The sequence below is a fragment of the Solea senegalensis genome, linkage group LG11 (genome assembly GCF_019176455.1).
Source record: "Solea senegalensis isolate Sse05_10M linkage group LG11, IFAPA_SoseM_1, whole genome shotgun sequence".
NCBI classification, from domain to species: Eukaryota; Metazoa; Chordata; class Actinopteri; order Pleuronectiformes; family Soleidae; genus Solea; species Solea senegalensis.
In genome coordinates, this window is record NC_058031.1 from 21,878,724 (window position 1) to 21,903,153 (window position 24,430).

Below are 24,430 nucleotides of genomic sequence, written 5' to 3' on the forward strand. Positions count from 1 at the left end.
AATGAATGTTATTGTTATCAATCATTTTAAGAAATGCTAGTGGGAGCTAGAGCTTAAACGAGCGAAACTAACCATTATTTTCCTAATAGATGAATATCTTGATTGCCTTTCTGCATTGAGTTTGTATGTTCTTTTTTTACAAACCAATCTAGTTAATTGCTAGATGAGCAAAGAAACAACTAAGCATCCACAGTTAAGTGGAGAGAATTTGACATTATTATTTATTAAAGGATTATAATTTTTCAAAAGTTTGGAGAAAACAACTCGGTTTTATTTTGAAAGGCTGCACCGGAAGCGGTATTTTTTCGCTTAGCTGTTTGACATAATCGTTTCAGGCTTGCTTGTGCTTCATGTTTTGTTAGCTAATCTGGCTAGCAGATGTTGGCCGGTTGAACTTATCGTCAAATGAATATATGTGGTAAGCGTTTTTCTTTTCTCGTGCGCAGAATACCGCTGTTGATATCTAGCGTTTCGGAGCAAACCAACAGGGAAGTATTGGAGATGTGGTCCTGTGCGATTTAATGAATTACGTGCAACGCTACCCAGCTAACATACCTAGCATTTTTGCTAGCCGGGGCTTTCGGGATAAGTCAGCAGGAACCGCCACTTCGTTCATGTACTCCTTACTGCGTGTGCGTTCTCTGATTTAAACGCATTAGTTAGACATCTAAGTGCTGCTCGTACAGATACGGAAATGCATAATGTCATAGTTCGCGCAATGTTTGTGTTAGCCTGTCAACTCTGAGCGCTGAAGGTTAGCTTACGTTTGTGCTAAGGCCCGTGTTACTGCAGGGCCGATCATGTTCACCAAGCTGCACCCACCATTAATGGAAGTGTTTTCCTAATAATTATTGTAATTAATTTACGCAAATCAAGCAGCAGTGGAGGTATAATTACGGCTTGTGTTCTCTTTTTTTAATTTGACACGTTTGCCACTACAGTAGCATCATCGGCCATAATGATGTCATAACCACTGCACAGGTGTGCTGTGATGCCACGATATCTAATGTCAAGACATATTAATACCGCGTGAACAAACCCACTCTACGATATAAATGATAATGCTGTGGCGGTAATGTAACTCAAGTCGAACCATCTGTGGTGATTGAAAACGCATTGGAAATATTGATACTGATAATATATTGCGATATTTCATAGCATGATATCATATCATTATTTGAAATATTCTCAATAGTGGTTTTGTATTGTATTTAAACCTCTGACAGGATTTCAGCCATTTGCCACTGCCCCATCCTTCTACTTAAAGAATATTGTGCATGGTTTATACACGTAATCTTTTTTGGGGTTGTTGTGTTTTTACCATGAAAACGTTCTGAGAATGTTATCCTTAAATGTATATTTACATGGACAAAAGTATTTGGACTCCTGACCATTACACCAACGGGGACTGTAATGACATATACAGGACATTAATGTGGATTTGGTCCCCTTTTTGTAGCAATAAACACTTTCACACTTTCCTCAATATTTTGGAGTGTTCATGCATTCTGTAGAGCATTTATGAGGTCAGCCTGAAGCCTGATTGACACACCTGAATTCAATACTTATGAGGTGTGGCCAAATACTTCCATATAGTGTATCTTATTGTCAGGTTCTTGCCAATACAAAGCTCCACTAATGGTTACTTTTGTCTCTTTGTAGAGAGCTGAACAGTGATTGATTTACATGTGTCTGTGGCATTGTCCACTATAGAAAGTGGCTTGGTATTTCAGTTTGAGAGCAGGATTTATTGATTTCACATTCAGATTTTGTGACACTTTCCCTCAAACCCTCTGCTCGTGCTCAAATTAATCCTGCTTGAGCTCATACTGTTTGCTTAGAATCAGATAAGTTGTTGCCCGCACAGAATGTGTGCACACCAGCTGAAGCGCTCCTCTTCCCACTTAGGCTGCTTCTATGCATCATGTCTGTTTGTGGATCGGTTTTCTGATTTTTTTTTTTGTTCAAAAACCCTGTCGAAATTCCCCAACCAATAGAATACCAGGTCTTGTGTTGGCCAATGAAAGTACCCCTGCCTTTCCACAGGTGCATTTACTTCTGTATATGGGCGTCCCACACGGCAGTTACGCTTTCTCACTACCAATCTGCTCTCCAGCCATCTATGGCTTTATTTTAAGTACTTCCCTTGATCAGTTAACAGTTTTGTAATAAGATAAAGATAATTATTACATACAGTGTCTGCACTTTGTTACTATAAGAACTACATAATAGCTGCTTTCTTCAAATTAGATTGATATGGCACAAGAATACACCAATGACGACGTAACTTAATTGACTTTCAAGTGAAACAATTACTCGATTAATCATCAGCTACTTTGATAATCAAATCTCTGTGTGTTTAAACTAGTTCTCTCATTTTTCCGCTTCTTAAATGTGAATATGTTCTGCTTTCATTGCTCCATGGAACAAAGATCTTTAAAAATTAATAATTTTCGGTTTGTGTATGAAACAAGACATTATTGAGAACATCATTATGTCCAGGTTTGAGAAACACGTTTTTTAAATGTTTTAAACAGTGTATGGACCAAACAAGTACTTGAGTAATCCAGAAAAGCCCTGCTTCTCATATAATTTTGGTCAATTTGGCAATGTCTGCACATTGTTTCTTTACTTGTGTCACCTTTGTCACTGGGGTAACCAAAATACTTCCAGATCTGTTATATCAAAACCACTGGAGCATCCACAATTTCAAAATCTTTGTCTCTCGCTTCCTAAATCCAAGCTTTGTTCTCTGTGGCACCTGCAAGCACAGTGCAAATGGTGATGGGCACGCTTGATAAAATGGTCTGTCTAGTAGTTACTTCCCCTGTTCCCCCTGCTCCACTGAAACAAAACTACAGTTTTTGCCTGAATGGCCTATAAGTTGATACAGTCACAGGTTCAGAACTGCTCACTCTTCAAGTCCACAGAAAAAAAATGTGGGATTTAAATTCATGGCACACAAGGCAGGCATAGATTTTATTAGGTTTTTTGTTAATTGGCAAGAATCTACTTTTTTTTTCGTTCTTTTTTTAATCGGTGAGAGGGATTGTTGGACTCCTAGGTGAATCCATGGAAAAGTCAGTATGTTTACATGTACAGTTTAAGTGACTTAAGGCCACTTAAGTCTGACTAAAGACAGTCAATTTGACAACTTGCCACGTCTGAGTATATATGTGGAACAGAATACCGTTTTATTGGCTGTGTATGTCTGACTCCGCCTCTTTAGGTGGCGCTGTATCTCTCTATTAGTTGGTGTGTGTGGAATGGTTCTATGATTCGTACCTGCTGTACATGTACTCTAGCCGACACCATCATGTTGTTTGTTCTTCTCCAGGAACAGTTCAGTGCTTTTGCAGTTTATATGTCGTCTCCTTCTACTTCGGGGTCAAAGGAAATTTTGGTCTGTCTCAGTCCAATTAAGCGTATAGATGCATGAGTAATGTGACTATGAATCGCATTATTCAGGTATATTAGTCAGACTAAGACTAGATCGATTTTACTCTGACTAACGGTTTATTGCCAAATTATTGTCTTAGTCCGACTAAAATCGAACTTGTAACATGCATGTGTTGATAACGTCAGTATCTCATATAACCACACCTCAGGTTATATCTCATATAACCACACCTCAGAAAAATGTGAACTATCCCTACAAATACTGATTCTGATTTAGCTAGTTTCTTGACTGTGGCAGTAGTGTGCTACAGTGGACTAAAAGGTGTATCAGTGCTGATCTGTGTCTCTGTCAATTTCAGCATGAAACAGTTCATCCGCCACTCCTAGTCAGGAAGGAGGATGGCACATCGGCCTGCTCTACCTGAGCTGTCCCAGAGGACAGAGCACCTGGAACTAGATAATGATTCCGACAGGGACTCTGGTGTTGGGGATGATGCAGGAGAGGATGCTGACAGTTGCCATGGAAGCACAGAAACGCAAGAGGAGCAAGTCAACACACAAGACGGCATGGAAGAAACTGGAGGGGAGGGAGATGTCTTCACAATTTTTGTTGCCTTTCAAGGGAACATGGAGGATGAGGACTTCACACAAAAACTTGACTCTGTCCTCAGCGGGATCCCTAACGTGCTTGATATGGGTTAGTTTTTTTGATTTTACTTTTTTAATTATTGGAACAAATAGTACAGCAGTTACTTGCAAACACAGAGTAATGAAAACCTCCCATATGTTCCTCATCCATTCATAGTGGGTATTACATTTTTTGACAGAAATTAATAACATCTGACTACTGTAATTGTGCTATGTAGGGGTTGGAGATATGGGCAAAAATATGGGGATTTTGACATAAATTAGTCAATATCCTTTAAAAATTAGATTTTAGTTGTTTAAGTCATTAATTTTTACGTACAGATTATGTCAAACATGATGTCTCAGGAAAACAATTTTTATTTTGTATAAAACGATTTCAAAGACTTAGTTGCATAATAACCTGTGTGGCAAGGAGCATGCTGGTGAGAGGTCATGTGATCACTTAGGCCAGGGTTTCTCACTGCTGGTCCTGGAGGGCCACCGTCCTGCATGTTTTAGGTGTTTCCCTGCTCCAACACACCTGATTAAAATAAATGGGTTGTTATCAGGCTTCAGCAGAGCTCCCTGACCAGTGGAATCAGGTGTGTTTGAGCAGGAACACATCTAAAACATGCAGGACATTGGCTCCCCAGGACCATGAGTGAGAAACCCTGACTTAGGCCCACTAGTGGTCATTGTGAGACTGAATTCTGCTCACTGCTGCAGCAAGGAGAGCTTCTGCGGTACGCATTCAGGGAATTTGTGGATTGTGCATTTCATCGGTTTTGTTAATTTTAATTAATTAATTAAAATAATATTACTTAGAGTCACCTTATGTCTCTCTAATTTCGCTCCTGTAAAAAGTCTGTAGCTGACTTTGCTCGGCCTATTTACACCACTGTAAGAGCTTTTTTTTTTTTTATGAGTTTTAGAGCAAATTGAGTCAATATTTTCTCTGGTGGTAATTGGTATAAAAAGTTTTAGAACTACTAGTCTTGCCCAACTCTACTGGCATGCCATAGTGAATAAAGTGGATAGTTTTTCATTCTGTACTTTAGATTTGTAACACTTTATAAAATTGTAGTGATTTGTTTGAACTTTGACACTAAATAATCTTTTATTCTTTTGGTCAGAGTCCAAACATCTGAAGCTCATCAACTTTGATTCCATGTAATACAAATGTATAAGTTCTGTCAGTGTACATTTTAGTTTGTCCCCTTCTGTAAGTGCTTATTATATATTGTAGCAATATTTCTGTAGGATTCTTGCCTTTTTCATCCCCATTCTTTGCCCCATTTAAGGCTCTGAGAGGCTGAAGCCACAGCATGTGGAGCCATGGAACAGTGTTCGGGTTACCTTCAACATTCCTCGGGATGCTGCTGAGCGACTCAGACTGTTGGCCCAGAACAACCAGCAGCAGCTCAGAGACCTGGGGATTCTCTCTGTGCAGATAGAAGGTAACAACACACCCTTTACTGTTGTTGAGACTAAAAAAATGAACAATACAAGCTGGACCTCATGGGGTAAATGTGAGATTTTGACATACCTGCTTTTTATCATCAGGGGAAGGGGCCATCAATGTGGCTATGGGACCAAATAGAGGACAGGAAGTAAGGGTGAATGGACCAATTGGAGCACCTGGCCAGATAAGAATGGATGTCGCCTTTCCAGGTCAGCCTGGACCAGGTATTAGTTTCATTATACATGGGGGTGGGGTCTCTTCCTAAGAGGATTCCATACGTATCTTGATACATGGGCTTCAATTTGATTCAGAAATGATACTTGTAATTATGGAATGCCAGATCTATAAAAAAATGACTGCTTACCTTCTTAACCTTCTGCTAACTTAAGCCACTACAATAAAAACAATAAGGGACATATTCGGGCACTTTATTTAAATGCCTAATTGAATGTTTCTAATCTTTTGAGTGCAATAAACATTTCGATTTGTGAAAAAATCATGATCTCAATTCTAAGCAAATAAAATTCAATTCAGATTTTTTTTCAGAATCGTGCAGCTCTACTCCTAGTACTCTTGGTTACTTTATTTCATATAAAATGGAAGTCATTGTATTGTAGATGGTTGAAGCAATTGTCTTAGGCAATGGTACCTTAGTCTGCAAATATTTGTTGTTAAATACATCCATATAGACATAATTAGTCACTCAATTTTCCTTTTTGTATATAATATTGTGTTGTATTCCCTTATATTTCCCTAAGGAGGAGTAAGGATGCCCAATCCGCAAATGGCTCCTTCTGGGCCAGGCATGGCAGGTCAGGCTGTCATGCCAGGCAGCAGTGGACAGATGCACCCTCGCATTCCAAGACCATCTTCGACAGGTTTGGGTCTTTTTTTCTTCATAAAATGTTGTGTTGTAGTTGTAAGTCTAGCTTGGGCTGTACATTCATGGAAAAGCATATATATTCTCCATTTTCACAGATGTGATGGACCCAATGATGCCAGGTATGCCAGTTCAGCAGCAACAGCAACTTCAACACCAACAGGCTGGTCCCCATGGCCCCGGTCCCATGCCTCCTCAGGCAGCCCATCACATGCAGACCCTGCAGGCTGGGCGACCACTCAACCCTGCCGCACTGCAGCAGCTACAACAACAGCACCACCAACAGCAGCAGGCCCAGCAGCAAGCTCAGCTTTCTCAGCTCGGACAGAGACCTCCATTTAACCCATCAGGCCAGATGGCCGTGTCTCCTGGCTGGAACCAGTTGCCTGCTGGAGTTCTTCAACAACAAGCCTCCCAAGGAGGTCCTGTCTGGAGAAAGCCCCCACCACAAGTACAAATGGTTCAACGCCCCCCTTCCCTCACTACAGTTCAGACTCCCAGCCACCCTCCGCCCCCGTACCCATTTGGCAGCCAACAGGCTGGGCAGGTATTCAATGCTATAGGACCGGGACAGTTACCTCCACAACAGCAGGTGGGAATGGGCCAGTTTGCTGCTCCTCAGCCTAAAGTTCCACAGGGTGGCCCTAGTGGTATTGCAGGACCCAGACCGCCTCCACCACTTCCACCAACTTCTGGACAGCAGGGCAACCTTACCGCAAAATCGCCCGGTTCCTCTTCGTCCCCTTTTCAGCAGGGTTCACCAGGCACCCCCCCGATGATGGCTCAGAGACCTACAACTCCACAGGGTTTTCCCCAGGGTGTTGGATCACCAGGAAGATCTGCTCTTGCCCAACAGGGTAACATGCAACAAGCATTTGTGGGAATGCCCCAGCATAGTCAGCCTGGGGCCCAAGTTCATCCAGGTGTGTTGCCGTTGGTCCTTTTTCCTTTTTAGACTGTAACACTCTTTAAAATATTTTTTTTTTATCAGTTATTCATTAGTGACATCAATCTTTGTTGATTACAGGTTTGCCAAAGCGTCCAATGGGTTTTCCAGCAAACTTTGTTCAGGGTCAGGTGAGTGTCAGCACTCCGGGAACACCTGGTGGAGGACCCCCACAACAGCTACAAACCACTCAAGCAATGACTCATGCAGGTAAAATGTCTGAAACATAGCATTTGTTTGAGGACATGTTTTAGGGGAAAAACACCAATTCTGAATGTGTCGGGTAGATCAAAATGATTTAATATGAGACCAATTGGAGTAGATTTTTTTGAAAGGTTGTTGCACAGTTTTTGGCAAAGATTCCTTATTCATGTTATTCTACATGAATAATTTAAATGGGTTTAATGTTTCCACCTTCCACTACTCTGGGGTGAATTTTATTGCTTCTTACGGTATTAATATAAAAAGATTTACCATTGGCATTTATTTGATACAAAATGGAACAACATATTTCACTGGAAACTAAGGAGCATATTTTTCTATATAGCATAAACATAATAACACTGACATTCAGTTGATTCAACTGAGCACAGTGTTAAAACGGTAATAACTAACAAATTTGTTTTTCTAATTATGACTTTCATAATCATTTAAGAGAATCGTGATGTGTCGGAAAATAGATCATCACTCTCCCACTTTTTGTTAACAAACTTTGTTTTCTCCATCAATCTGGCATGTGGCATAGCTTTGCTATGAATGTAACTGCTGTCCTGTTTGCTACAGGATGTATGGAGTCATTGTAGGTGTACATTTGTATTTAGTTTCATCTGTTTGCATTAAAACACTGCAGGATGTCTCCATAACAGCACTGTCTGGGTATGAAGCCTTTGCTTTTGCAGCTATAGTAGATTGGCCTGGTTTTCCACATTGAGTTGTTCACTCTTTAGTTTTGGGATGCATTTGTTGCATATGCTTAGATAATTCACTCTCTCTTGTGTGTGGGCACAGCCTTACACAGACACTGCACAATAGAGTAAAGATGGAAGAAGTTAGTGACGTGTCGTCCATGAACGATTCATTCAAAATGAACTAATCTTTTGTATGACTCGGGAGTAATGTGTCGTCTCAGTGAGTGATTCGTTCATTTTCATGCAGTACCTTCCTTCGCCACATAATGGCAAGCAGCTGCATAAGTTCAGTCAGCAGGACAGGAAACATAAATGATTAGTTCAGGATTCACTCAACTGAGTGTCCGTCCTCAGTTGAGTCACATCGTGTGTATTTGCTTTCCTAGGTTTTTCACACGGGTTGAATAGCTTGTGGCATTTTGTTTATTATACTTTGTCAGCTGAAGCAAACCATGTTGCCTTCATTGTTAAGTGTTTGAGAACCGTGGTCTTTTTTACAACGCCCACAAGAGGGCTACAGCGCCACCCGCTGTAAAAATGAATGAAATGACTCAAAAAAAGATTAGTTCAATTTACTGTCCGAGAGTAAAAGATCCGAGTCAGTAAGAAGAGTCGAACTTCCCATCACTAGAAGAAGTAGATGAGAGAGAGAGGCCAGCGAAGCACATTGATGTCACACATACCAAAATTAAATAAATGCCACCCCAAATGATGTGGTGGCAGAACACTGATTTTAGGGAAATTTAGAATAAATGTCAGGGCAATATCACAAACATGGTGAAACAACCATAACTCAAACACACCAGGATAGCAGAGTCTGTACAGTAAACACATGTGGTTGTATTTTGACCTTTTGTATGGCAGTGCATGGAGTGGTTATAATTTAAATTAAAGAGTTTTGGGTTTGATCCCATCACCACATTGCTGGTAGCATGTGAATGATGTGTAATAGGAAAAAGCCTTGTATATAGATGTTTGTATGAATGGCAAAATTGTATGAAAAAGCACCTTTAAAAGGTCAAGCTTTTTTCAGTACCATCCAAGTTCCATGTTCTTTTAATTCATTGCTTTTTCTTTGTTTTTTACATGAAGACTTGATAAACTAATAACATTTCTCAACAGGGCCACACAAATAATTGGAATTTTATCAAAATCTCAATATGGCCTACTGCAATTTTCAAACCGCAGGAGGCAGACTGTTAAAGCCTAAATGTATTCAAAATATAATTTTAGATTAAATATTTTTGTGACCTACACATCATACTCTACAGATTGAAGAAAACATCTGTTTCACACAAAGCTGCACAAAACAAAATCACAAAAATCACAGTGATCATTTTAAAAACATTTGTCAATGTAAATCTAAAAAAACTATGTAAATAATACCATTCCCTCTAATATTGGCAATCATATCGCAATTATAGTCAAAATAACCCGTTAGTTATTTCTTCAAAATTATTCAGCTTTACTCAACATCCAGTTAATACAAGGCACATTTGATTATCACCTGTAAAAACCCATTTAAGTAATTTGATCATTTCCCTTTCCATTTTACATCAGGATCTCAACCTTCAGCCTCTACACCAAACTCAATGCAGAGTCCAGCCCATGTCCAACCCAATGTCATGGGTGTACAAAGCAGCATGGCAGGTGCACCTCCTGGTACAACTGCTGGGCCTAGTATGGGCCAGCAACAGCCTGGCCTCCAGACCCAGATGATGGGCCTCCAGCATCAGGCCCAGCCCGTGTCCTCCTCCCCCAGCCAGATGGTTCAAGGCCAGGGTGGTGGTCAGACTGTCCTCACACGGCCCATCAGTCAAGGCCAGAGAGGAGGAATGACCCCACCCAAGCAAATGATGCCTCAACAAGGCCAGGGGGTGATGCATGGGCAAGGTCAGATGGTTGGAGGCCAAGGGCACCAGGCCATGCTACTGCAGCAGCAACAACAGCAACAAAACTCCATGATGGAGCAAATGGTTGCCAACCAGATGCAAGCCAACAAGCAGGCATTTGGAGGCAAGATGCCAGCTGGGGTCATGCCTGGCCAAATGATGCGTGGCCCTTCTCCGAACGTTCCAGGTAACATGGCTCAGTTTCAGGGCCAAGTTGGCCCACAGCAGATGACTCCACAACAGATGACTCCACAACAGCAACAGCAAATGGTTCAACTCCAACAACAGCAGTTACATCAACAGCACCAATTGCAGCAGCAGCAGCTTCAGCAGCAGCAGCAGCAACACCAGCAGATGAACCAACAGCAGCCCCAACAGGTTCCTATTTCTGGAAATCCTAATCAAGCTATGGGCATGCATGGGCAACAGATGAGACTTCCTGCCGGTCACCCTCTAATACAACAACAGCTGCAACAGCAGCAGTTACAGCAGCAGCAGAAACAGCAACAGCAGGCCATGTTGCAGCAACAGCAGCAACAACAACAACAACAACAACAACAACAGCAGCAGCAGCAGCAGCAGCAGCAACAACAGCAGCAGCAGCAGCAGCAGCAGCAGCAACAGCAGCAGCAGGCAGTTCAGCAACATGCCCATCCTCTAGGAGATCCTAATAATGCCACAGGGGACTTGGGTGTCCAACAGATGGTTCCTGATATGCAGGCACAGCAACAACAAAGCATGATGGCTGGCCCTCAGCACATGCAGATGGGAAATGGCCACTTTGCAGGTCATGGCATGAACTTTAACCCTCAGTTTCCAGGCCAGATGCCAATGGGAGCACCCTGTGGCCAACCAGGTGGCTTTCCTGTTAGCAAGGATGTTACACTGACTAGCCCACTGCTTGTCAACCTACTGCAGAGTGATATCTCAGCTAGCCAGTTTGGTCCAGGAGGAAAACAAGGTGCAGGTGGAGGCAATCAAGCCAAACCAAAGAAAAAGAAACCAGTACGGAAAAAGAAGCCCAAAGAGGGAGAGGGACAACAGCAAGTAGAGGGACTTGGGTAATGATTAGTGGTTACCATATCTTAGTCTGTGTCACACACTTACATTTCTTCTATAACTTGACTTCATTTATTTCATTCCATTTCATAGTGGTCTTGATGCATCTGCTGGTTTGGAGGATTCCGAACTGCCAAATCTGGGTGGTGAACAACTTGGCTTGGACAACTCTGGTCCAAAACTGCCTGATTTTGCTAACAGGCCAGCCGGTAAATCACATATTATAAATAATGGATGTATTATTTTCTGTTACCACTTATTCTTTAGTTTAGTAGTTACTTTCTACTATTCTTTACTTTTCATGTGCCTTCTCTACATCTCAGGGTTTCCTGGCCAACCTGGGGAACAGAGAGTGATGCCTCAGGTTCCAATGCAGTTTATGCAGCAACAGCAGCAGCAGCAGCAACAACAGCAACCACCACCACCACAGCAACAACAACAACAGCAACAACAGCAGCAACAACATAACAACAACAACAAATTCAGCACATGCAACAACAGCAGATACAACAACAACAAATGCAGCAGCAACAACAAATGCAGCAGCAACAACAAATGCAGCAGCAGCAGCATTTGCAGCAGCAACATTTGCAGCAGCAGCAGCAGATGCAACAACAACAACAACAGCAGCAGATGCAGCAACAGCAGCAGATGCAACAGATGCAGCAAATGCAGGGTCTCCAGAATGTTCAAGGGCAGCAGGGAATGATAGGACCACATACTGCAGGCCAAGGGCAGCCCCAGATGCACCCTCATCAGCTGCAGCAGCAGCAGCAGCAGCAGCAGCAACAGCAACAGCAACAGCAACAGCAGCAGCAGCAGCAGCAACAGCAGCAGCAGCAGCAACAGCAGCAGCAGCAGCAACAACAGCAGCAGCAGCAACAACAACAACAACAACAACAACAACAGCAGCAGCAAGTGCAACAGCCACATCTGCAACAACAGGTAAGGCTGCCATTATTTAAAAAAGATAAATTTAATTGATAACAATGGGGGGGCCACACGGTGGTGTAGTGGTTAGCAGTTTAGTTAGTTAGTTTGCATGTTCTCCCCGTGTGTGCGTGGGTTCTTTCCGGGTTCTCCGGCTTCCTCCCACAGTCCAAAAACATGCAATGTGGGGATTAGGTGAATTGGACACTCTAAATTGACCGTAGGAGTGAGTGTGAGAGTGAATGGTTGTTTGTCTCTAGCTGTGTGTGGCCCTGCGATGGACTGGCGAACTGTCCAGGGTGTACCCCGCCTATCGCCCGGTGTAGCTGAGATTTGCACAGCACCCCCCGCGGCCCTCTGGTGGAGGATAAAGCGGTAGATGATGACTGACTGACTGATAACAATGGGTGACATTGACACAATGATTTATGTGGTCCGTCCATTAACACCTTTTATCTTTATTTAACAACAGCAGGTAATGATGATGCTGAAGATGCAGCAGGAGCAGGCAAAAAATCGCATGTCCATCCCACCAGGAGGCCAACTCCCTCCAAGGGGCTTGGGCAATCCATCTGAGGTGCAAAGGCTTCCTGTCTCGCAGCAAGGCAACATGCCTGTAATGATCAGTCTTCAAGCACATGGAGGGGTTCCAGCTTCACCTGACAAAGCCAGAGGAATGCCCCTAATGGTGAACCCACAGGTGAGTGCCAAGTGCAGTGGCAGATGTCAATAAAAACATTGCATCTCATAATCACATTTTCACATTAACACAATTTCCATTGGATTCCCCTTTCTAGCTTGCAGGCACTGCACGAAGAATGTCCCATCCTGACATAGGTCAGGGTCCCCAAGGCCCTGGATCTGAAGAGGCCCCTGGAGGTACTCACCAGAAGCAGGACAGGCCTGGTGCCCCAGATGTGGGGGTGCAACCTGGAAGTGGGACTCAACAGATGATAGCCAATCAGGGCCTCAACAATCACATGATGAAGCAAGGCCCTGGTCCACCACCAATGCCACCTCATACTGGAGCTAGTCCCCAGCAACAATTACCCACTCAGCCTCAACAAGGAGGCCCCATGCCTGGCCTTCATTTTCCCAATGTCCCCACAACCTCACAGAGCTCCAGGCCTAAGACCCCCAATAGAGCTAGTCCCAGGCCATACCATCATCCCCTCACTCCAACTAATCGTCCACCCAGTACTGAGCCCTCTGAAATCAATCTTTCTCCTGAGAGGCTAAATGCCTCAATTGCAGGATTGTTTCCTCCTAAAATCAACATTCCTCTGCCACCCAGGCAGCCCAACCTAAACAGGGGATTTGATCAGCAAGGTCTCAACCCAACAACTCTCAAAGCCATTGGACAGGCCCCTCCTAGCTTAACTCTATCAGGCAATAACAACAATGGCAGTACGGGTGGAAATAACACAATCAATGGCCAACAGCCTTTTTCTGTCACAGGAACAGGGGTTGCAAATGCTAAACAAGACAAGCAGCCTGGAGGGCAGGGTAAGAGGGCAAGTCCCAGCAATAGTCGGAGATCGAGTCCAGCCTCTAGCCGTAAGTCGGCCACCCCAAGTCCAGGAAGACAAAAGGGAACAAAAATGGCTATCACCTGCCCTCCTCCTCAGCCACAGTTGGTTACCACTCAGGGGCAAAACATGCTGCTAAACCCGACTTCAATAACCCCAAGTCCAGTATCTATGCCTTCACAGGTAAGTGGGGGTATGGAGGCACAACAGACTCAGAGTCCCTTCCATGGGATTCAAGGTAACCCTGCTGAGGGACATAGGGAAAGTCAGGGTATGATGACAACACCAGAACAGAGACCGATGCCTCAGCCTCAAGCTTTGAGGGAGTTATCAGCCCCTAGAATGACCAGTCCACGTTTTTCTGTGCCTCAGCAGCTTAAACCTGACATGGAACTGCAAGCAAGCACAGGTGACCGACAAACAACACATTCTACACCTATACAGGATTCTGAGGTCTCACCTGCTCTCAAACCTCCAACATCCCTTAACCAGCTATTGGACAACACAGGTGTTCCAAATATGCCTCTTCGCCCTATGCAGAATAATACTGTTAGGGATGTAATGGCAAAGGACAGTCCCAAGTCTGTTTTGGATTCAGACAGACAGTCCCAGAGTACAGATTTGTTGGCCTCTGTTCCTACCACTACAAGTACAAATGAATCAGAAGCTAAACCCAGACCTGTCATTTCAGTTCCTACCAGCAGTCCCAACTTGCTGTCTGCTTCAATTCCCAGCTCATACCCTAGCGCTATCATGAACTCCACTACTACTCCCAGCCTCAATCAGATCCCAGCCCCAAGTCATGGTGTCAATTCTGGTCAGAATGTAAACCCAATAGCTACTCTCAATACCACCCTCAGTGGTAACACTAATACCACATCGAGTGTAGGCCCCCATCTTGTCTCGTTCAGTCAGAGCGGTTCTGTCTCAGCTGTAAGTACCAGTTCTAACTACAGCTCTGTTCTAACCCCAGTCACAAATGCTTTAAAATCAAACCCTAGTCCTAAGCCTGTGACAAGTGTTCACTCTGTTATACAGATCCCTGCATCTTCTAGCACCATATCCCCCAATCAGATAACAGTTTTTGTCACTTCCAACCCCATCACATCTGCCCCCACTTCCCAGACACCCACATCTATGGTATCAACTATGATGGCTGTTCCTAACAAGAACATTAGGCCTCAGGACATCCGACAACAGACCCCCGTCCCTCGACCTCAGTTCATTGCCACCACCCCTGTATTTATTAACCCAATATTCCAGGTACCAAGTCCATCTGTGGCTCCCAGTACCTCAGTGGTTTCACAACCTGTGACCATGGTGGGGTCAATCCAAGTGTCAACCACAAACATTCAACTTTCATCTTCCCCAATCTTTACCCAGAGCTCCTCGGGGGTTAACAAGACCAGCACTCAGCCTACCAGAAGTGCTGCAGGACAGATCCAGATTGCCAGTACTATGCCCTTGTCCTCTCCTCAAGTTGGTACAGCTCCTCAACAAATTAACCAAGGGATTCTTAAAATGGAAAATCTAGGTGAGGCAGGCTCTGCTCAGAGAGCAACTCCTCCAGTTCAACAGCCATCTCTTCATCCAACTCCTTCGGCTTCTTCTCCTTTCCAGCCACCCATGGCTTCTCCACCCCCCTGCTCTAGTCCTGGGGCTGTAAACACCATTCGAAAGTCCACTATGTCTCCTTCTCCCACTGCCCAATTGAAAAATAAACCTGCACAGGTAGCTGTATCTGTTTCTGGTACAGCGGACTCACTGCAAAATCCTGTGGAAAGGTCTGTGCAGGGGCCTACTGTGGCCGTGCCAGCTAAGGTCTTTCTTCCTCCTACCAGTCCTGCTACTCAGATAGAAGTAACGATGTCCCGTCCTATTGCTGCTGCTCCAAACAACATTTCTCTACCTGCACACTCCTCTCCAATCCCCGTTCCTGGCCAAGTTGCTGTACCCACTCAGATTGTTAGCCAGATTACCATTCCTGCACCAGCTCCGGCTCCAGTGCCGGGCCAAGCCCAGACTGTAAGTTCTCAAGCTCCTGTTGTCAATATAGTTGGTACGACCACAAACGTCACCTCTGCTACTTTAGTTTCTACGGTCACGCCTGTGCAAAGTCCCATACCGTCCATCGTTCCAATTGTTGTTGCACCTGGGCCTGCCCAGGACATTGCCCCTACCACAAGGTCTCCAGTTGCTGCTCCCAGTGGAGTTACACCAGTTCAGTCTGACCCCCCAGCCATGGAGCCTCCTATTCCTTCAGTGGCAACACCTCATGAATCCACTCAGACAACTGCAGGTAAACACATGGTTATGAGCTAAGAAAATCATGTCTGTATTGTATGTACTATGAAAACAAAATTATTTTTGGTCAATTTTTGGGTAATATTTGGCTTATTGTGACACATATCCTCTGTCTGCTATGGTCATGGTTTGTTATTATGTTTTGAAATGCAAGAGGAAAAAAGAGTCAGTTGAATTTAGGGTTGCAAAAGAGCTGAAAATTCCTTAATTGCAGATTATTAATACCAAAAAATTGAAAAAGACCTGCCTACTGTACCTTTACTGCAACCTGTACATTTAATGTATCTTTATTACCTCTGCCAAAAGGGTTATGTTTTTGGTCTGGTGAGTAGGACTGAAAAATTAAATGTAATTTCCATAATTAAAATAATTATGGAAATAGCAATATGGCCTATTGCAGGAGGCTGAGTATTTGTTAAAGACAAAATTTCTGTCAAAATATCATTTTAGATTTAATATATCAAATATCACAGTAATTTTTTAAAAAATGTATTTCAACCACGTTTACAGCGATCCGATGTTTACTTGCGTGTGGCCCCTTGCTCGGTCACAGTGTCATTTCCTCTTCCTCACTGCAATGGTTTTCTCTGCTTCTTTTATCACTGGCTCTGCCATGATGACCATCTAATTCTCTTGCTGCCTTGATCCTATAGCAGATACCTGGCTGGAAGCTGTTTGTGTAGAGCTGTAAAGCAATTTGTGTGTGTCTTGCAAGACCCCGAGACTTTGAGACCTCCTGATTCTGAGGCATCCGTGTCAGCAGCCTTGATCTTGCAAGGCTGGTTTTCCGTTAAAGGCGGTAGGGGGAAGTGGAGACCACCCCCAATCTCCCTGCAAAACAAGCCATTTAAACATCACACTGACTCAGAAGCTGTTAAATTAGGGTAGAAATCGTGCGTAGTTCTTTCATAAAACAAACATAAGTAAATTGTATTGTCACTGGGAAAGTGAGTAGACTTTACAGTTGTTCACACTCTGAGTGCTTGCTCTAGTTTATAAAGATGTCTTGGATATGAACATTTTTCAAATAATATTTTGATAATAAAATATTCAGTTAATATTTTTAATTGGCATCTGCTCACTCAACACATTAAGAGTCACTTTCTTTATAAGTTTAGTTGAGTAGTCACTGATACATATGATTTGTTATAAATATTCATGTGTAACAATGTAAATAATTTTTTAGCACCCGTTCAGCAAGATGTCCCACAGTCACAAGAACCTGTTGCCAGTGAGAAGACGAGTGAGTATGGTCGTCGTTGTTTTAGCTGTTAATAAGCTACTTACTTTTTGTTTTGAAAATACAATCATTAAATAGAATATAATTAATTACACAGAAAAAGATGGCAGAAATACTTTTTTTCTTTTTCCTCAGGTGAAGAGGTCTCAACAGGACAAGGGTCTTCTGAGCAAGGGTAAGCTTTCTTTGAACACGTGTCGTCTTTTTATTGCCATGCAATGCTTCGTGTGCTGGGGGTGGTTGAGGTGTTCCTTCATGTTCGACCTAAAAGCCCTTGCTCTTGAAGGAGAAATGCTTAGACATTTCTAATGCTACTGAAAGACAGGAGTTGATTTGCTTGTCCATGGGGTACATGGTGAAATCAGTGAGCTGCGTGGCCTCAGCACTTGGTACGTATGATTAGCATGCACATTAATTTACTAATGCATGTCTGAAGCTTGAACAAAGGGCAACCCATCACAAAGATATGCCGTACGAGAGGTGGACCAAATAATCGTCTTAGCTGGTTAATCTACTCCAATGGGGGCGTTTTACATCCGTGGACCCTGCTATGATGGTACGTGATGGCCGAGCTGCCTCCGCCCATCATGTGGAGAAGCACAGACATTTGCAACTACTGCTTAGCAGCTAAAAGCATCAGTTAAATCTACATGACAGACTGTTCCAAATCAGGCTGATTTTTCAAGAATTTTGGTCGTGACCGATACATTACCAGTGTTGGAAATGTGTTATGTTGTGATGATGTGTAGTGTAGAGCTCAGATGTGGCGTAACAGACATTAACATTGCAAAGAAGAAGAGGGATGCTGCAGAACATTTCGCTGAGCTTCGGCAACATCACCCCTGCCTCTGTAACATCTTTTTTGTGTCTGAGCACAAAACTGCGAGCATCACCCACAACGCTTCAGGAGCCATGATCCCAGCATTTAAGTCATTTTTGAACTCCAAGAAAACAGACCAAACCGAACTCCAGTGCATGAGAGCCAATGAGAGTAATGCAGGGTCCACAGTAGGGCTGCAACTAATGATTATTTTGATAATCGATTAATCTGTCGATAATGTTTTTGACTTATCGATTGTTAATCGGATAAATTAACTTACTACGAACTTAAAGTGAATCTCCGTCACCCTGTGGCGCCAACATGCGTCCTCTTCAGGTGCTCATGCAGTGATGTTGTGCTGCCGTGCAAGATCAGCTGTGCACATTTTGCACCTAACACTGTTCTTTGATGGTGTGCTCCCACACTTTTGACGACGAGGGTCGTACATTTTTCTCTGCTAATATTGTTCTCTGCTTTGTCCGCCTGGTGTGGCATTGGTTCTCTTCTTCTTCCGTTACGGTGGTCGGCACCCAGCTTAATGGCACTTACTGCCACGGCTTTGGTTGGCTTACTGCCCTACATTATGGGGTAGCAACTCTACGTGTAATAACGTAGACCCAACTAATTTTAATAATCGTTTTTTATTGATGAGGTGTTGCAGCCCTAGTCCACAGCGCAATGAGCTTAGAGGGGCATCAACGAGATGCATTCAAGGACCTTGTAAATTTCATCATTCCCACAAACACACATGCATTACACTAACCAAATGTCTGCTGCTGCCACCTTATGGTAATAGACGTACTACTAATTAGGTTGTCATTAGCTATGTTTACATGGACATGGACAAGTATTTGGAATAAAAATGTCATGTAAATATGCCAATCCGAAAACTCGGATCGATACAGCCCATTCTGAAACACATTTCAGGACAAGAGGGCTGGTATAAGCTGAGAGTCATTTGGATCTATTCAAATAGTACAGTTGATCTGATCATGACTTGCTGATTTGGTGCTATCCCACGTCTGATGTCAATGAAAGTCACAGAGGCAGAAGACGATGGAATGAAGACATTTTGCTCATGTAAACATAGCTACTGACTGATCCGTCTTGATTGACTGATTGTCCAATGTGTTTGTTTTTGTTAGTTTTTTTGGAAAGGGCAGTTGTGGACTATCAGTTGACTCATTGGCTATCAACCTTTTCCTGCTTCGTACTGTCATAATATGGGCAAGTGAAGCCATGTTTGTTCATTAGAGTTTATAGTTTACCGCTGTTTTTCCACTTCTATCACAGATGGGCAAAGAAAAGAAAGACGCCCATCAACTTAGTCCCAAGGTATGTATTTTAACACGTTTAGGCTGCAAAAGACTTGAGCAGTCATCATGTCGACGTAGTGGGTGGATGCAGTCGGGATGAAGACGGACAGTATCTGTGGTAGACGAGGAAAAACAGCAGACCTGTGTGGTATTCTATCTTTCTCTGAGTAGAGCAGAGTTAGCTCCCACCACTACGTGTTAAGTAACGCATCCCCGTGTTGTCCTTGTTTTTGTCTTTCTTTCTTTCTTTTTTTTTGCTCCTGTCTGGTACTCTCAGAGCTGCAGTGGAGAAGCCCAAAGGACCGAGCAGACGCAGCTCCCGGGCAGAGAAGGAGGTGGAGGAGGAGCCAGTAGCAGACAGCGGCATTAGGAAGAGATCAGCCAGGCCTGGAGCCAGTGCTGCTGTGAAAGGTAAATACACACAGGCAGATTTACACGACAACTAGGGTTTCAGAATGGGAAAGATCCATGGGAGTTTATTGGAACTGAGATGAGTAATGTGAAAATCTGAAACATTGAAGGTTTAGGACCTTAAATATAGTTGGTAAAATGGTACTATGTGTGTGTGTGTGTATATATATATATATATATATATATATATATGTGTGTGTATATGTATATATGTGTGTGTGTATATGTATATATATATATATATACATATATATATTGTACCATAATATTGACTAAAACAATAAGATTTGATGCAAATGCAGTTGAATATCAATGCTATTCCTCAATCACTGGCACGTAGCACACTACTTACTGCAGGGCTGTTGAGGCCACACCCCCTACATGCACTGTGCGTTCCTTTCCTCCATCGCATGCCATGGATGTATTGCTAGAACTGGATAGAGTACCTCACCAGAGATGCCTGCTGAACTGTTCACAGGACACCTGGAGACATGGACATAGGCATTTATAGATTGTTATATTCTATCTTTCTTATTTAATTAGATTTTTGTAAGACCTTCCTAAAGGCCAGAAATGTCTTATTTCCATGGGTGACATCACGGCTCGTTCACATAGCCAAGAGGCATGATGGGAGAAAACTCTATGGGCTGCATAACCCAGAAATAAACCCGGAAGTCAGAAACGCCTCCTACTGTTTCACGCGCTCTGCATTGCTTGGTGTTCGTAGACGAGGCCGACGCAGAACAAACGTCGACTTGTAATTACAAGCGGTGCTGTGGACAATGTCCACTGTCTCTCTCCACCGACATGACATGAAATTCCCTGCAGAACAATGAGCAGGCAACACTAAGAGAGAGCAAATGATGTGATGTCTGGGAGATGCTAATTCCAAGATCTCTGGCTTACCAAAGAAAATTATTAGGGCCCGAGCCACGAATGACAGGGGTCGGAACAGCTCCTGTCACGGATTTGTGCGAGGAACCTATTGTTGTCCTTCAGCCAAATTGAGTTCCACCGAATTTCCCGAAACCTGGTGGCAAGATGTTGGAGACCAAAACAGGAAGCCGGTCTTTTTGAAATTTGGCGTCTATTTTGGCGATTTAGCCATTTGTGCCCTACGTAAATGAACAAACTCGTCCGAGTGCGTTTGTCGTGCAGACATAAAAAAACGCGCCAATTTATACTAGACACATCAAAGATGAAAAGTTGTTGAAAGGCAACCCTTGGCAAATTTCCACCATTCGCCACGAAACAGCAAGTGCCCTATGACTTCAGCATACATTGAGTTCAACAGAATTTTCTGAAATTTGCTGGGAAGATGTTATAGTCCAAGACTAACTAAAAAGTAAAAGGCTGACTTGTTCAGATGCCAAGTGTGTTGCAAATCCATAAATGTGGACACCATGGGTTAAGCATCTCTTAAGCTGTGTCAGTGCATTTGGTTCTTGAATTTGACAGAGTTGGTCCTGGAAAGTCTTGGGAACCCTGTATGTATACAAATGAATCTGCATCATGTTTTTGTCATTGCATCATTTTGCATATGACAAATACACAATGTTTATATTTGTATATGCCAGAGTTTCTTCAAATGATCCAAAATTTCCAATTCATTCCCATGGGCACTTTCCCGTTTGCAATATTTTATTTCCTAATGAAACCTCCTATGGAAAGAAATTGACTGCCCCCTTTGCAAAATCCTAATGACAACATATATCTGGTACCTAACACCCACACGTATGTGCTTTCTAACAGAAACTGGAGCGAGCCCCACCCAAGCCAAACGAAGGAAGTCTAAATAGGCACAAACGCAGTCGTGGCAACCTGTGAACTGTACTGTAAATGCTCTAGTTTTCCGCTGTGAATCATTTGAATATGGGTCTCTCTCCCTCTCTCTCTCTCTCTCTCTCTCTCTCTCTCTGTCACTCCCGGATCATGAATTACCGTCAGAGGAGGAAACCATGTACAGATTGTTTTAAAAAGAATGATGCTATTGTTTTGTCCATGCTATTATTTTTAGACTGTAGTTAGGATGCGTGCATATATTATGTGTTTGTGTGAATGTGCTTTTTATATTAAATGCTGGATTAATCATGTGAAAACTGATAATGGAGCTTGTTATGATTGTATAATTATGCTGTAAAACTGAATTAAATTTTTTTACTGCTTTTTGTTCTGTGAAACTCAATGATGTGTTTCTTATGGCCCCTGTGTTTTTTGTGGGCAGAGATGCAGATCTATACAATCATGAGTCGAAGGTTCCTTACAGTCATTTTCTATAAGCAAGTTGTGATTGTAAAAGTACCACCCATTTCTGGAATGATATTTTACAGGTGTGCAAGTATTTTTTAATGATCTATTTTAGTCATTTCTGGCTTGGTGGTACATTTCATGATTTTTAATTCTACGCCTTGAGGTTTTCATTTAAAAAAAAAAGAAAAGAAAATGCTTTAGCATTTCCAATAAATTTGAATTTGAAGTCTTAACTGGGATATATTTTTAAAAGAAAAAGTAATCTGTTTTTTATTTGAGTATTAGGAAACCGGCCTGAAGGTCTGGGGGTTGTAGGGTGTAAAAAATATTGATAAATATAAAATAATAAATGCCCAGAAAGACATAATATTACCACAAAGTCATCCAAGAATACCCCCAAGAGACAATATGACTTAAAAAGACACAAAATGTACAGGAAGGAGCTAAATTGCCACACTTAATGTGTCCTTATTAGCCGCTAGTTGTCATTTACACGATCCTAATCATGTGGTTTTTATATGTCCAGTTACTTGCTTGTACTTGCCTTTGCTCTTTGTTTTTATCTGATGTGAAGTTGTCCGAGCATTGTTCAAAAGCACTATATGAATAAATTTTATTATTACGTCTACAGTTTCTCAACCTAATTTTCTCAGAAAGTCTTTCTCAAGTCAGTTGCCACCTGGAAAATAAAACTGTCACCTAAACTTCTTTATGATCCAAGAACATGGTTGTCGTGTTCAAGTTTAGAAAAGGAAAACTGTTAATAGTTAATTAAGGCACGGGTGGAAAGTAATGGATTACTTCAAATAGTGTGTTTTTTTTTGTGTACTAAAATATGTCTTGTTTGAAGTAATCACATCTGTTACTGAATAAAAACGGAAGCATCCTCATCTATTATATAGTGTTTGATTTGTAGATTTGCAGCATGAATTAACTGTGGATGTTCTCAAACATGCGGCCCTCAACTTATTTTAGAATGATAATGAAAACTGGCCCAAACTGACCAACAGTGAAGAACAATAATACATTAGGTTATATTTTAATCATATTTAATCATTTAAAAGCTTGTCTATTATTTGAATTACTATTGTTTACATGATATTTTGATTCTATTTTTATTTCTGTCTGTTTTTGTTGTTTACAGATGCATTTTACATCATAAATATGTTGTTTTTGGTGTGAACTATACAGTATATCAAAACAAACACTTTTAGTTGGACTTTTTTCACTCGACCGGCCCCCTACAGACTGAATACGCAATTCATGCCACCTTTAATTGTTTGAAAATGTCTTATGCGTTAAAGGGACATAATACACGTGTTCCTTTAGTTGATATATACATATAGTATTAAAAAACAACAACTTAAAAATGGAACTTGAATGTCATTGGTGACACCTGTTTGTCCTTTTATTTCATGTCCAAACTGGGTTCTATAATGCCAGGTTTATTCAGGACATGCTTATTTTGTATTCATTAGACTACATTGCTCACATTATTCCATTCAAACTGCCAAAATGTTATAGATTTCAGCAGATTTTTGCTCCACAAAGACCGCTCTTAAAGACAAATCTGCAAATAACCTGGAAACTCTGTCACAAAGTAATTTCTTCCGGAATGAGCCTGTTTGATTTTTCCGCGTGACGACGATGCCGAGCACAGTGACACCTGAATATGATCCCGACAGAGTCTAAAGAAAAACAAACCTTGTTTTAAAATAACAGTATTTAACTTGAAGACAGTGTCACCAAAATGTTGCCTGGAGAAGCCGTTCTGTTCTAAAATATATTATTATTATTATTACATTGTATTGTACACATTCTCTAGTTGTACTGTAATAAAGAGACCAAACAAATGTGTGTAGTAATTAAAACTGAATTAAAACTACATTATTAACTACTACACACATGCCTATGTGTTCTAGTGTAGTGTAGTATACTATAGTATGTGTATAGTAAAGTATGAATGTCCTGCTTCAGTTAGGGAGACTGTGTGTGTGTGTGTGTGTGTGTTCAGGTTGTTATGTGTATAGTATGTGTATGGTATAATATTGTACAATAGTATAGCATCTGTATTGTATAGAATAGTATAGTATCTATATAGTGTAGAATGGTATTGTACAATAGTATAGCATGTGTATTGTATAGAATAGTATAGTATATACTGTATGTAGTGTAGAATGGTATTGTACAGTAGTATGACATGTGTATAGTATAGTACAGCATAGTATGTGTACAATGTATAATAGTGTAGTATAGTAAAGACTGGTACTGCACAGCATAGTATGTATATAGTGTAGTATTGTGTTCTATAGTATAGCATTGTATTGTACAATATAGTATGTTTATTGTATAGTACAGTATAGTATGTGTACAATGTATAATGGTGTAGTAAAGACTGGTACAGCACAATATAGGATAGTATGTGTAAATATAGCATTGTATTGTGTAGAATAGACT

The 24,430-nt window shown here is 41.9% G+C and overlaps 1 protein-coding gene across 1 annotated transcript; it reads left to right on the forward strand.

Moving 5' to 3' along the window:
• The first annotated feature begins 328 nt into the window (after positions 1-328).
• ncoa6 (nuclear receptor coactivator 6) lies at positions 329-22,870 on the forward strand. The gene is made up of 18 exons (XM_044037607.1): positions 329-418; positions 3,759-4,096; positions 5,328-5,483; positions 5,590-5,712; positions 6,247-6,366; positions 6,467-7,291; positions 7,396-7,524; positions 9,783-10,624; positions 10,817-11,175; positions 11,267-11,382; positions 12,072-12,118; positions 12,576-12,803; positions 12,901-15,931; positions 17,123-17,179; positions 17,312-17,351; positions 19,290-19,331; positions 19,590-19,723; positions 21,476-22,870. Exons 2-18 carry the CDS (start codon positions 3,799-3,801, stop codon positions 21,520-21,522), a joined length of 6,594 nt encoding a protein of 2,197 aa, XP_043893542.1. The 5' UTR covers positions 329-418; positions 3,759-3,798; the 3' UTR covers positions 21,523-22,870.
• The last annotated feature ends 1,560 nt before the right edge of the window (positions 22,871-24,430 follow it).